Below are 13,289 nucleotides of genomic sequence, written 5' to 3' on the forward strand. Positions count from 1 at the left end.
TTGAGTCTAGGTTTGTTTGTTCGCTCATCCTTTATTTATTGACAGTCACGAGGACTGAATCCAGGGCTTTGTACATGCTTGGCAAGTGTTCTAGCACTGAGCTACACCCTCAACCGTATCCACCCACTTTTTGTTTTGAGACAGGATTTTGCTTTGTAGTTGAGGCTGGCCTTGAACTTTGACTTGTTCTGCTTCAGCTTCCTGTGTGGAGTGATTATAGCTGTGTGTCACCACAATCACCGCTTTCTTTGCTTGTTTTTAAAACATTAATAGTGTTCCTTGGTTTTGCCTCCTTACAAAGTGGCTGAACACATTACATGGGTTAGTGCATTTGTTATCATATTCAAATACATTTATTGGGGGGAAAATCAAGAGTCTCTTGGAGGCCTCCTGTGTGCTGCCCAAGCACTCTTAACACTGAGCTTTGGCCCACAAACGAAAGTCCTATTTTTCAAGTGTCTGTTGTGTGACTTTTTTTGACTCTATGATTGTTTTTACTCTTTTAATGAATATCATTTTTATTTACTTGGAATTAATGTCTTGTTTTTATTCTATTTATACATTAACATTTTCTACATAATTTTTATTTATTGTATACTACATAGTATAGCCTATTTTGTCATTTTACTGATCTATCCTCCCCATTACGGCAGCTGTCTGAGAACAATCATAGGCTTGCATCTGTCCCTTCTTGAACTTTGAATGCTGGCAGAGCAGTCACCCTGTAAATGGCAGTGTCCTCTTGAGTGCTGCCTTGTAGTCCTGTTATTCTTCCGTTCTCTTTCTTTCATTCACAGTTGTGACTGTTTCTAGTGTTCTCAAATACTTAACTCTCTTGCCTTTCCTGAGCCCACTCACTGTAGTAATCATTTGGTGATCTTGCATTTATTTATTCATCCATTTATTTTAAGGAGAATATCCTCTAATTAATTAGACATTCAGACTACCAGACATAGACATGCAAAGTCAGTCAAACAATACAAGCACTAAGTTGTTTCTTTACTGCAGTTGCCATCATTCCAGAAATTTCAGTGTGTGGCTTTTAATTTCTTCTATGTTTATGCTTCCTGGACTTGTTCTGAATGAGATATAGGCATGCAAAATCAGTCAGACAATATAGCACCAAGTTGTTTCTTTGCTTTGGTTGCTGTCATTTCAGACATTTTAGGTGTGTGACTTCTAATTTCTTTTGTGTCAGTGTCTCCTGGACTTTTTCTGGGGGAACTGAGGTCTGAGATTGTACTTTTTGCTTCTTCGCACCTTGCTCCTCCTTGTCTTGACATTTTCCTGTGTTCCTACATATCAGCCAGTTGCTAAGTCTTGGATGATTTCTGCGCTGTCTGCACTGCCTGTCCATCCTGCTGTGCAGGGGACTGGGTCAGGTACTGGGATCCTCCCATCTGAGGCTCCTGGGGTTGCAGAGAGGTGCAGGGTGGAGGTCCACCTACACTCCCCTGGTGATGCTGGAGCCCTGGGGATGGCCTTTCCTTCTGGCTCATCAAGGGTGTGACTTCCTCTCTTCCAGGTACCCCCCACCCCAGGCTCATAACGGCAGGGTCTGAGGTGAGAGGCTGTTTCTCTGCTGCTTATCACTCTGCCATCTTCCTGGAAGTCCTGGATTCTCTTTTCTATCCAAGTGGTCTCTCATCTTGGCCTCTTGCACATGTTGGTTGGGATGGCTGCTTTTCCTAGGGTGTCTATGTTCACCTAACTAGTGCCTGTTTTCCCTTCAGTCTTGGTTTCAGTGTGTCCTTTTTAGGAGTCCTTTCTTTCTTTTTTTTTTTTTTTAATTTTTTTTTGGTCTTTTTCGTTTTTATCGGTACCAGGGATCGAACTCATGACTGCCTGCTTGTAAGGCAGGCGCTTATGCCGATGAGCTAAATCCCCAGCCCCCTAGGAGTCCTTTCTTGTCATTGCCACAGACCTTGTTGTGCTTTTGATTTGTACTCCTGTAGCATGTGATGCTTTTTCTTCATGGCACAGATCACATTGTGTCTTCTGTTAGACTGGGTGGTAGGGAATGTGCCTGATTTTCTCATAATTGAATTTTTTTTTTTAAGACAAAGCCTGACTGTAGTTCATGTGGGTCTTTTTTTGCTATTTTTGAGACATGGTGTCAGTATATAATTATGGCTAGCTTTAAACTCACTAAGTAGCCCAGGCTGGCCTCACACTTGGCAGTGATCCTCCTACCTTGGCCTCCTGAGTGCTGGGATTACAAGCGTGCACCACCATGCCTAGCAATTCAGTCTGGTTGAACTCACTGTGTAGCCTAGGCTAGACTCAAACTTACAGGAATCCTCCTGCTTCAGTCCCCCTGGTGCTGGGATTGTAGAGGGTGTGCCACACACAGAGCTCATAATTGCATCTTGTGCATCATAGGGTATAGTAGACGTGCTTGCTAAATGAATTCATTGCATATTGCCATTTGTTTGCTTTTTTAGTTTTGTAGAATTATAGTGGTTTAGGTTTTTTTTTCTTTTTCAGTATTTAAATAGTATAGAAACAAGTGTTGTGAACAGATAAGGTTTTTTCATTTAGCCAGGAATGGTGATGGTATGCGTATGATCCCAACATTTGGAAGGCTGAGGCAGGAAGATCACCAGGTGTTTGAGGCCATCCTGGCTACATGGTGAGTTTAAGACCAGCCTGAACTACATTGTCTCCCAAAAAAAAAAAAGAAAGGAAGATTGATTATCTTCATTTATTTGTTGGGCCACAGTTGTTACATTTCAAAATTTATTAGCTGAACCCTTTTCATAATTCTAGTTGCATATGTCAAATTACTTAATAGAAAAATTATATCAGTTTATAATGCTTCCAGCCTATTTGTTTTTGTTTTATTTTTTAAAGTCCATTTTATTCAAGGATAAAAAGAAGGAAAAAAAATTACAATAAGGTTTCAAAACATGTCAATCGGAGGCAACAGTGGTACATACATTGCACACGGTTACCCCCAAATCATTCATCCAGAGCACAGGACAACTGCATTCAATCGTCTGAACAGTATCCAGCCTTATTTGAATGAATGTATATGTAATATTTCCTTACTGCTGCACAAAACTTCTTTTCTCCCCGGGACCTTTGTATTGAGCTGCATCCCCAGTCCTTTTTTGTTTTTAATTTTAAGGCGGTGTTTTGCTAAGTCTCGGAGCTGCCAGAGCTGGGCTCAAATTTGTAATCCTCATGCCTCAGCCTCGTAGGTACCTGGGATTACTGTATATGTGTGTGCCAGCACATCTGGCTACGGATTCTGATTTTATCTTGATTCTCATGCTCAGGTAGATTTGGATACTAGTCTAAATTATTTAGACCTGTTTTTTTTTTTTTTTTGTCTTTTTCCTTTTTACCGGTACCAGGGATCGAACTCACAACTGCCTTCTTGCAAGGAAGGCGCTTATGCCTCTGAGCTAAATCCCCAGCCCCTCTGTTTTTGTTTTTGACAGTCCATATGGATAGAACCAGGGAAAGGAGAAGGAATTTCAAAGTTTTCCTTTCTGCCTGCTTAGCATCATGGTAAAAGGTATATAATAGAAAGGCTGTGGAAATTACTGCCTCAAATGAGGCCTTTATTTGTCTCTATTTAAATAAGTAACTTTGGCTTCAGAATTTTAATTTTTCAGTGATCATTTTCTTAGATTGAGTTGTTGCTGCGACGTGACCTTTTTACGGAAGCTCTGGAGGTGGCAGAAACTGGGACTGAATTGTTCAAGGACTCTGTGACGATGTGGCAGAAGAAGCTGCAGGTGCTGATTGAGTCCAAGAGCCCAGATATAGAGAAGAGTTTTGAAGAAGCCTTTGTGCACCTGAAACCCCAGGTCTGTGAATTGAGCTTATGCATTTCATTCCCTTTTAAGACTGTTGTCAGGGGCTGGGGAAATAGCTCAGTTGCACAGCGCTGGCCTGGCATGTACGAGGTCATGAGTTTGGTTCCCAGTGCTAAAAAAAAAGAAAAAAAGAAAAAGAAATAATTTAGCCAGAGCTCATTTGTAATGCATTTGTCTGACAAAGGCAGTGGCATTATTACTAAGTAGTGATTGTTGAAAAGTAGAAGAATTTTCTTCTATTTAATCACCTATTTCAGATTCTTATTTGAAAATTGAGTAAATTGTATAAAATTTCCTATTCTGTTTAGTTGTATCTATAGGTGAGAAATAGTATTTCTTGCTTGGGACCCAAAGCTGAATGTAAATCCTATTTTAATCACTAATGTATTTCCAACTCATGAAATTCTTTTTATTTATTTATTTATTTATATCACCATCTAGCTAGGTTGATAATAAAGTTCTTTTTTAGAGGTACTAGGAATTGAACCCGTGCTAGACAAGTGTTATCCCATTGAGCTGTGTGGCCATCCTTTGTCACTTGGAGATAGGTTCTCACTAAATTACCCAGGCTGGCCTTAAACTTGCCATCTTCCTACTCAGCTTCCTGAATAACTGAGATTACAGGAATGACCACCACTCCCACTTTAAAATCTTAAAGTTTAAATTTTAAAGCTTTATTATAAATTTTTTCTGTCAGTGAGAAAAAAAGTAATGTGGAAAGAAGTATTTTTTTTTCCATTTGTGTTTGCCCCTGGGACATAAGTAATCAGATCATTTGACCTAGATTGGTTAGTGCTTGTGTTAAGTGTTATAGACAAGAGAGACAGGATCCGCCTAGCTGTGGGTCTGATAATTAATTGCTTATAATTGACTGAAAAGTGATTGAGGATGACACATTGGCAAATATGGCGCACAGGCAGCTGTTTATTATGAAAGGTTTGCCATCACTGATGACAGCTGCAGGTGGTAGGCCCCAGCAGAACGGAACTGACATATCAGGACAGTGTTGCTCTGGATGAGTTAGTTCCAGGGCTGTCTGTGCTATGGCATTCCATTCCTGCCGGGCAGTGAGAATTCTCTCCTGGTACTTGGAATTGAACTCAAGACCGCCTGCTTGCAAGGCAGGTGCTTATGCCGCTGAGCTAAATCCCCAGCCCCTCTGAATCCATATTTTACATATTGATTAATTTAGGAGGAACCTGTCTTTGCAGTGGTTAGTTTTTCAGAGTTTAGTGCATAATAGTCATTTTGTAACTTTTTCTTTTTATCACCAACAGGTGTGTCTGCCCTTGTGGATTTCTTGGGTGGAGTGGAGTGAAGGTGCTGAAAACCAAGAAGACACAGAAGCTATTTTTAAGGTACAGACTTCATATTCTGAGGCCTGTGTGAGGAATCAGTACAGGGCTCACCGGCTGGCAGGTTTCAGGATTATTTCAGCAGCAGATGTCCCTAAAGCGCTCTTCTGTAGCCTGGGATGGTTCCGGGAGAGTCTGTTTTGATAATGTATGCATTTCCTTACATGGCTTTTTTTTTTTTTTTTTTTTTAATTGTAGAAAGCTATTTTGGCTGTCACAGGTGCCAGCTCAGTAACTCTGAAAGATAAATACCTGGACTGGGCTTATCGAAGCAGTGGCTACAAAAAGGCCAGAGCTGTGTTCAAGAGGTACTGACAGATTTTCCTAGCTGTTTCTAGTCTTTGTGGCCCATACTCAGTCCCTCATACCTATAGTATGTGCAGTATATAGACTGTGTGAAGTAAATAATCTGAGAACCTTTTCAAAAAGTGACATTTTTGGGGCTGGGGATTTAGCTCAGCGGCATAAGCCTCTGCCTTGCAAGCACACGGTCGTGAGTTTGATCCCTGGTACCAATTGAAAAAAAAAAAAGTGACATTTTTCTTCTCTTTCCCTTTTATTCTCTGTGTCTTGCTGTCTGCTGTCTTTTTTTCTTTATAAATAATAAAAGGTTATAACCATGGGGGGGATAAATAAATTCATTGTAATCCCATTAAGGAAAAACCACTGCATAATATAGCATCTTAAAATTTATTTCATATGTAATTGAGAACTATAATCACAATTTTGTATTCCAGTTTTACAGATGAACATTAGACTGACCTTTTCCTCCTTCAGTAAAAATCCTTCATAAGTATCATTTATTAAAAACAGTCGTGTAAGAAACCATCCTGTGAATATGGCATAATTTCCTGGACTATAGTAATACTCCTCTGATGAACATTTCTGTTGAAATATTATTTGTCCACACTGGAAATTATTTCTTTAGATTATATTCTTAAAAATGGAATGACTAGTCTCCAAAAAGGCCATGCATGACATGTAGGTAGTGGTACTTAAGACCCTAAATGTGAGAAAGAAGACAGTAAGAACAGTGAGTGGGGAACACTTAAGGTGAAGGGTCAGTCACTAGTGTCATAGGCACAATTGGCCAGTAGGCCCACACTGAAGCCCTGCCAAGTCCTTCATAAGCCACCTGCTGTGCAAGTATTGGCCTGGGTATTTTTTATACTTACGAGATGCAAGAGGCTTTCTCTCACCGTGGAACATAACATCCCCTGCTTCTTTTTAGTTTACAGGAAATTCGTCCATTTTCAGTGGATTTTTTCAGGAAAATGATCCAGTTTGAAAAGGAGCAAGTAAGTGCTTCAGAAATTTCAGAAACTCCTTATAATCCTATATAAATATTTAGCCCCTGATCTCTTTTTCATAGTGCTAGAGGTAGCGAGAAAGATGCGCAGGTACATGGCTGGAGAATCAAAAATGCGGATGTAACCTCTTTCAGGAGCCTTCCCTGCTCAGCTGCTGAGGTGCTGCTGCTCCTGATTTGCTTCCATCGTGCCTTCTTCTTCTCTTGTCTTGGGTGCTGCAAGCGCAGCAAGCATTCATTTACTGGTTTTGGTGTTTTTAAATGGAACTTGTGGAGTAGGAGAAAAGCCAAGAAAGTTTCAGACAAAAAAATAGTACGCAAAAATTTCATCCCTGTCTAACCCCATCACCTTAACACAGCCAACCATGGCCTGGGTGCTCCCTTCCCCAGTGCTGGGGATTGAACCCAGGGCTTTTGCCCTGAGTTACACACACAGTCGATTTTTATTCTTTTTTTTGGTAACAGGGCTCAAACTCACAACCTTGTGCTTGCTAGGAAGGTGCTTATGCTGCTGAGCCAAATCCCCGGCCCCAATTTTCTTTATTTTTTAATTTTTAATTTTTTCTATGTTTTTTGTCTTTTTTGAGAGGGGGGTGGTCTATGCAGTTCAGGGTGGCCTTGAGCTCACTTTGTAGCCCAGGCTAGTCTCGAACTCGCAACGATCCTTCCACCTCAGCCTCCCGAGTGCTGGGATTATAGGCGTGAGCCACCTTGCCCAGCTACTATTCTTTATTTTGAGCCAGGGCTTGCTAAGTCACTGAGGTTTGAATTTGAGATCCTCTTGTTTCTTTGCTTCTCAGGGCACTGGGATTACAAGTACCTGGCTCATACGTGGTTTTGTGCTGTTATATTCTTGATTTAGGTGTAATGTGGGGGTCGGTCTCTCTCTTTTTTTTAAGAACATTATTTTGTAAACATTCCTATATTTTTACATGTTTATTGTATTTTTTTATTGTAGCGTTAAAGTTTTAGTTTTGTATCTATTCTATTATATATAGATTAATCCAGTGTTTTTTGGGATACAGGTTATTCAGTTTTTATTTTGAAATAGGGTCCTACTAAGTTATGCCTGGGCTGGGCTTGAATTTATGATCATCTTGCCTCAGCCTCTTAAAGAGTGCTGGGATTATAGATAATATGCTACTACACTTGTCTATTAATTTTTTTGATATTGAAAATAATGCTACAGGCATTTTTGTGCAATTTTTTTCTTTTGAGTTACTTTTCTGACATAAATGTCAATATTGAGGATACTTTATTGTTTTTTATTTTTATTTTTTATTTTTTGAGATAGGATCTTCCTGTGTAGTTGAGGTTGGCCTTGAACCCACTGTGTGGCCCAGGCTGGCCTCAAACTCACAGATCCTCCTGCCTCAGCCATCCAAGTGCTGTGATTACAGGTGTGTGCCACCAAGCCTGGTGGGTATGTTTTTATGGTGTCATGTATTTCATAATTGTCTTTTAATTACTCATAATCTGGAAACATGCCTGTTTCCTCATAGCTTTTCATGTGTCCAGTTTTTTTTTTCTTTATTAGTGTTTTACTTGGTATTTGTTATCTTTATTTGAATTTTTAAAAATTGCTATTGAGGTTCAATTCCACACTTTATGATTTTGATCACTGTTGTTTGGCCAAGTATCTGTCATTTTCCATAGTACAGTTTTAAAGTATAGGAAATGTATTGATATAATGTTCAATAGCCAGACTTTGAATTATTACTTAAGTTAGGTACCGTGGGCACATTATTCAATTCTTACCCTTACATCCTCATCTACAAATAAGGTCCTTACACCTGTTTCAGGGGTGTGAGAGTTAGAAGGCCTAATGAGAACCTGGGTAGAAAGGACTTTGTATGGTGTCTTGTACATTATGAACCCTCAGCAGAGTATGATTTTGTTTTTTAAGCATGTGAAGTTAAATTGACTTCATATAATATTATGTAGTCTAGTAAAGGGAGATCTGAATAAGGAAAATCTTTTTTTGGGTACCTGGATTTGAACTCAGGATCTTGTGCTTACCAGGTAGGTGATATGTGTGGCAATCTTTTTCTTTTTGTGGTAGTACTAGGGAAGTAATTATCTTATGTGAGGTTTTAAACTGGAAGCGTTAAATCTACTTTGAAAATGAAATAAAAGAAGGGGAGATTTAGCTCAGCAGCATAAGTGCCTGCCTGGCAAGCGCAAGGTTGTGAGTTCAGTCCTCAGTACCAAAAAATAAAAAGAAAGAAAGAAAATGAGGGGCTGGGGATTTAGCTCAGTGGCATAAGCACCTGCCTTGCAAGCAGGCGGTTGTGAGTTCAATCCCTGGTCCCGATAAAAATGAAAAAGACAAAAAAAAAAAAAAAAAAAAAAAGAAGAAGAAGAAAATGAAATAGAAGGGAATACATTTTAAAAACATATAAAGAATTACTAGTTCTTATCTGTGGGTTAGTGGCAGTGCATAGCTAGCTATTCTGCTAGGTACATTCAGCATTGAATACTTGCAGTTGTGCTGAGAGATATTATTCTTATTTTCTAGGTGAGAAAATATTTAAAGTCAGAATTTTAAAAAAACCTTGCTGAAGATTATAAAACTAGTGGTTACTGTACTTAACATTGATATAAAAACTTTTTAGATAGACACAACTAACTTGTGCCAGAGCTTAGATTTGGGCTCTTCTTTGTTACTCAAAAAGAAGAAACCTTTAGCCACGGGGAGGAGTAAGACTTTCTCCATGGATTTTATTTTCGTTTTTCTGTGTCATGGAGATTGTGCCCATGACCTCAAGCATGCTAGGCAAGTGCTCTACCACTGAGCTACACCCCCAGCCCTTGTTTTGTTTTTGAGACAGAGTCTCAAAAAATGGTCCAGGCTAGTCTTTGACCTTCTTGCTTTAGTCTCTCAAGTAACTGGTGTTGCAGGTGTGTACCACCATTGCAAGCCTCCATTTATATAAGCTACCAGGCTTTTGAATGTCATTTCCTGGGAAGCCACTCATGTTCCTCATTTAAAATTTATTAGGCTTTTCTCCACCCTCAGAACTGTATGCTTTCATGGTTGACACTTGGTGAATAGTGCATTTATCTTTTTTTCTGGGTAAGTTGAGAAACCATTCTTGTTTTGTGTTAAACCCCATTCTCCTTCCCCTTTAAAGAGCTAAGCAACAGTGGCTGCTTAATAGTGGAAGTGAATTTATGCATTTTAAATTAGGTTTTTGAGGCAAAATTGTCTGATTGTTTTTGATAGGAATCTTGCAAGATGCTGAACTTAAGAGAGTATTATGAGAGGGCTTTGAGAGAGTTTGGATCTACAGATTCTGGTAAGTAAAATTTGGGTATAGATACAAGCATTGGTTGTGACCTATTAGTCTGATTAGAACAGTGCTTTTAGATTTTTTTCTATCATGGCCTTGATTTTTTTGCCCCTGCCTCTTTTACTTTGTGCATGATACAAAGACACATAATTTTACTTAAAATTCTAAGTACACAAGCCCAGGATCTAGGGATTTTTCTACAAAGAACTCTGGATTAGAATAAGATTTGTTTAGTTTGGTTCTGTTAAGAAAGTATTTGTAGCTGAATGTGGCAGTACCTGCCTATAATCCTAGCACTGGGAAGGCTGAGGCAGAAGGATTGCTGCATTTGAGGCTAGCCTTGGCTACATAATGTGTTCCAGGCCGGCCTGAAGTATGTAGCAAGACCTTGTCTCAAAAAAAAGTATTTGAAAGGAAAAGTTAATAATATAGGTCATTAGTTATAGTACATCATAGGAGTGAGGAAGGGAATGGGGAAAGGTTGATTAGTGGGTGCTGAGTTACAGTTAAATACCTGTAAGAAGTTTCGGTAGCTATTATGCACAGCAGGGTGAATGTACAGCGAATAGTAATGATCTGTATATTTCCAAAGCCTGTGAAAGGAGTTAGAAGGTTTTCAATGTAGTGAAATGAGTAGATATATATAGTATGATATAAACATCATGTAATGTACGTATTTATCAAAATATCACAGTACCCACTAATTTGTATAATTTTTTATGTTTTTATATGACAAAAAGCACATTTCATTTTAAAAATTAGGTGAGAAGAACAAAAAGGTAGAAGTTACTGCAAACAGGTAAACTTGAGATGCTAATTTGGTTATCACATTGCTTTCATATGTAGAGACTTCTGGGCATGGGTTGTTACATAAAAGTAGGGCTTTATTTATGAACTCAGTAACACTGACATATAGTTATTAAATTTACATTAAAAAGATATATTTACTCCTACTGGTTTTCAACCGACTGTTCCTGGTAAAATGAATGAAAGTAGCATTTTGGGGGGAGTTTGTTTTTCTTCAATCAGATTTTATTGGTACATTTTAGGTACACATAATGATCACATTCATCATAGAGAATTTGTACCTGTACATGATATAACTTGATCTTTTTTCCCCTGTTGTCCTACCTTCCCATCAACCTTTCCTCCCCTTCCTACTAGCTTTGTTTCCATTTTTTTATTTTCTGTCTCTTTTATTTTTTTTAAACTTTTTCTCCTCCTCCATGTTCTCTTCCTCATTTGAACATTTTCTTCGTTTTTTAAAACAATACTTAATATATGTTTTGGACCCTATTTAAACTTTGGGTTTCTTTTCTTTTTGGTACCAGGAATCAAACTCAGGACCTTGCACTTGCTGTGTTGCTGAACTGTATCCCTGGCACCACATTTTGAGTTTCTTAGAAACAATGTGGCATTTACACATGTGTGTCTCATTTATTTCACTTAACAGTATGATCTCAAGGTGCATCCATTTACCTAGGAATATCTCAAATGAAAATAGCATTGTTGCTAACCTAATACAAGCATATTTTCTTAAGCATGGTAATAGTGGACAAATTGAGGTCAGTTTCACTTTGAAGAAAAGACTTAGTAAGATTCTCTATCTTTAAAGAAAATTGTAGCTTTAGTTCATTAAATGACATATGCTGGTTTTCTATTTAAAGAAATTCCCTTTCCTGGATGTAAAGAAGCTAAGAGAAGTATTGTTTTACATAGAGCTCAAGGGAAATACCAGCAGAAAGTTTCTTAGAACTCTTGAATATAGAAAAGAAACAAGTTATTTCATGTACAGGTACAGATTCTCTATGATGAGTGAAATCACTATGTATATCTAAAATGTAAGAATAAAATCTGATTGAAAAAAGGAACAAAAATCTTAAATGAATATTAAATAAGTTTTCCTAATAAAGCCTTCTTGGTTATCTATGTTTACAGTAGTTTTTTTTTGTTGTTGTTCCTTTTAAAGATCTTTGGATGGATTACATCAAAGAAGAGTTGAACCACCCCCTTGGTAGACCTGAGAACTGCGGACAGATCTACTGGCGAGCCATGAAAATGTTGCAGGGAGAGTCAGCAGAGTTGTTTGTAGCTAAACATGCTATGCATCAGGCTGGCCATTAGTGAAGAGACAAATACAACCAACTATGAAGTTGTACTGCAAGCGTTCTGGGCAGATTGTATTGTGAAACAATCTGTAAAGTGTTCAGAGTTGGCACACAAGATGGCTGATTTTTGAGACACGCTTTACTTTTGTATGACTATGTTAATGTTTAGTTCCAGAAAAGAGAATTTCTTATTAAATGGCTGCTTGTTGAGACCGGACTTAACCATAGTTCTTAGTTTCCAAAACAGGGAAATCATACAGTGGTGTTTCATTTACTATCCTCATTCAAACATGATATCTCTAATGTAGAGCTAGGAGCTAATTAAAATGGAGAAGAATGTATTGTTTTGTTTACCACAAAACAATTGTTTATTCTCTGCTTATTATCAAAGTCTCCATGGTATGCGTTTGAATATGAAGGGAAAAGGATCATGTGGAGAAGAAAGTGAAACTCTTATAATCCAGGTAGAGTTGAACTCAATAATTTGATTTCTTTTATTAAAATTGGATATATACTCATAGAATATCTGAGAAGTATTTGCATAAGAAATATTTGCTCATTTTATGCAGGACAAAAGGAGATTTTTGGACTGGGGATATGGCTCAGTAGCATAGTTTCTGCCTGGCAAGTGCAAGGTTGTGAGTTTGATTCCTGGTACCAACAAAAGGAGATTTTTGCTGGTGGTAGGGTTGGAAAAACAGATAAATGTCCTAAAAGAGATGGCTAGAGTAGCAGAGAAAAAGGTGTTAAGTTTGGGGGGAAAAGTTAAGACAGCTGAAAAAGTGTTCTGTTTCATAGGCTGATGAGTAGAGAGAGAAGTATTTGATGGAGAACCTCAGCAGTGCAGGAGGGGCAGGGTAGAGAGATACAGTGGCAGTAAAGTGCCTCAACAGGGAGGTATAGAAGGATGGTTTGGAGCAGAGAAGGGTGTAATTCAAATTATTTGAATTTCTTTCTTTGTTTTTTTGAGACATAGTCTGGCAGTGTAGTAGTTCATTTTGGTCTTGAATTTACTATGTAGCCTAGGCTGGCCTTGGACCTTCTTGCCTCATTCTCTTAAGTGCTGGGTTGAGCCATCATGTCTGGCTTGAATTATATTGTAATGTCACTTGGAGAAGTGCTCAGTGCAGTCTTATTTTAAAGTTTCACTTAAGACTATATTATTTTCTCATGTCATTAACCTTAAAAACATTAAATGAAGTTGGTCATGGTGGCACATGCCTATAATCCCAGCACTCTGGGATGCTGAAACAGGAGGATCATGTATTCAAGCCCAAACTGGACAACTTGGTTAGACCCTGCTTCAAAATGAAAAGTAAAAAAGGGCTGGGAATGTAATTCAATGCAAAGGTTCTAGATTCAATCCCTAGTCCTACTCCCCTAATTAATGAATTCAT

The 13,289-nt window shown here is 38.3% G+C and overlaps 1 protein-coding gene across 1 annotated transcript in view; it reads left to right on the top strand.

Moving 5' to 3' along the window:
* Utp6 (UTP6 small subunit processome component) overlaps positions 1-12,109 on the top strand; it is a 30,519-nt gene extending 18,410 nt beyond the window's left edge. Inside the window, exons 14-19 of the mRNA XM_003469627.5 lie at positions 3,639-3,818; positions 5,105-5,185; positions 5,381-5,490; positions 6,414-6,480; positions 9,718-9,790; positions 11,754-12,109. Of these exons, the coding sequence (XP_003469675.1) occupies positions 3,639-3,818; positions 5,105-5,185; positions 5,381-5,490; positions 6,414-6,480; positions 9,718-9,790; positions 11,754-11,908 (666 nt within the window). The 3' untranslated portion in view covers positions 11,909-12,109. The remainder of the gene's footprint in view (positions 1-3,638; positions 3,819-5,104; positions 5,186-5,380; positions 5,491-6,413; positions 6,481-9,717; positions 9,791-11,753) is intronic.
* Positions 12,110-13,289: the final 1,180 nt, after the last annotated feature.

The sequence above is a fragment of the Cavia porcellus genome, unplaced genomic scaffold (genome assembly GCF_034190915.1).
Source record: "Cavia porcellus strain 051 isolate PalLab524CR breed Dunkin Hartley unplaced genomic scaffold, mCavPor4.1 scaffold_6, whole genome shotgun sequence".
In the NCBI taxonomy this organism is placed as follows: domain Eukaryota; kingdom Metazoa; phylum Chordata; class Mammalia; order Rodentia; family Caviidae; genus Cavia; species Cavia porcellus.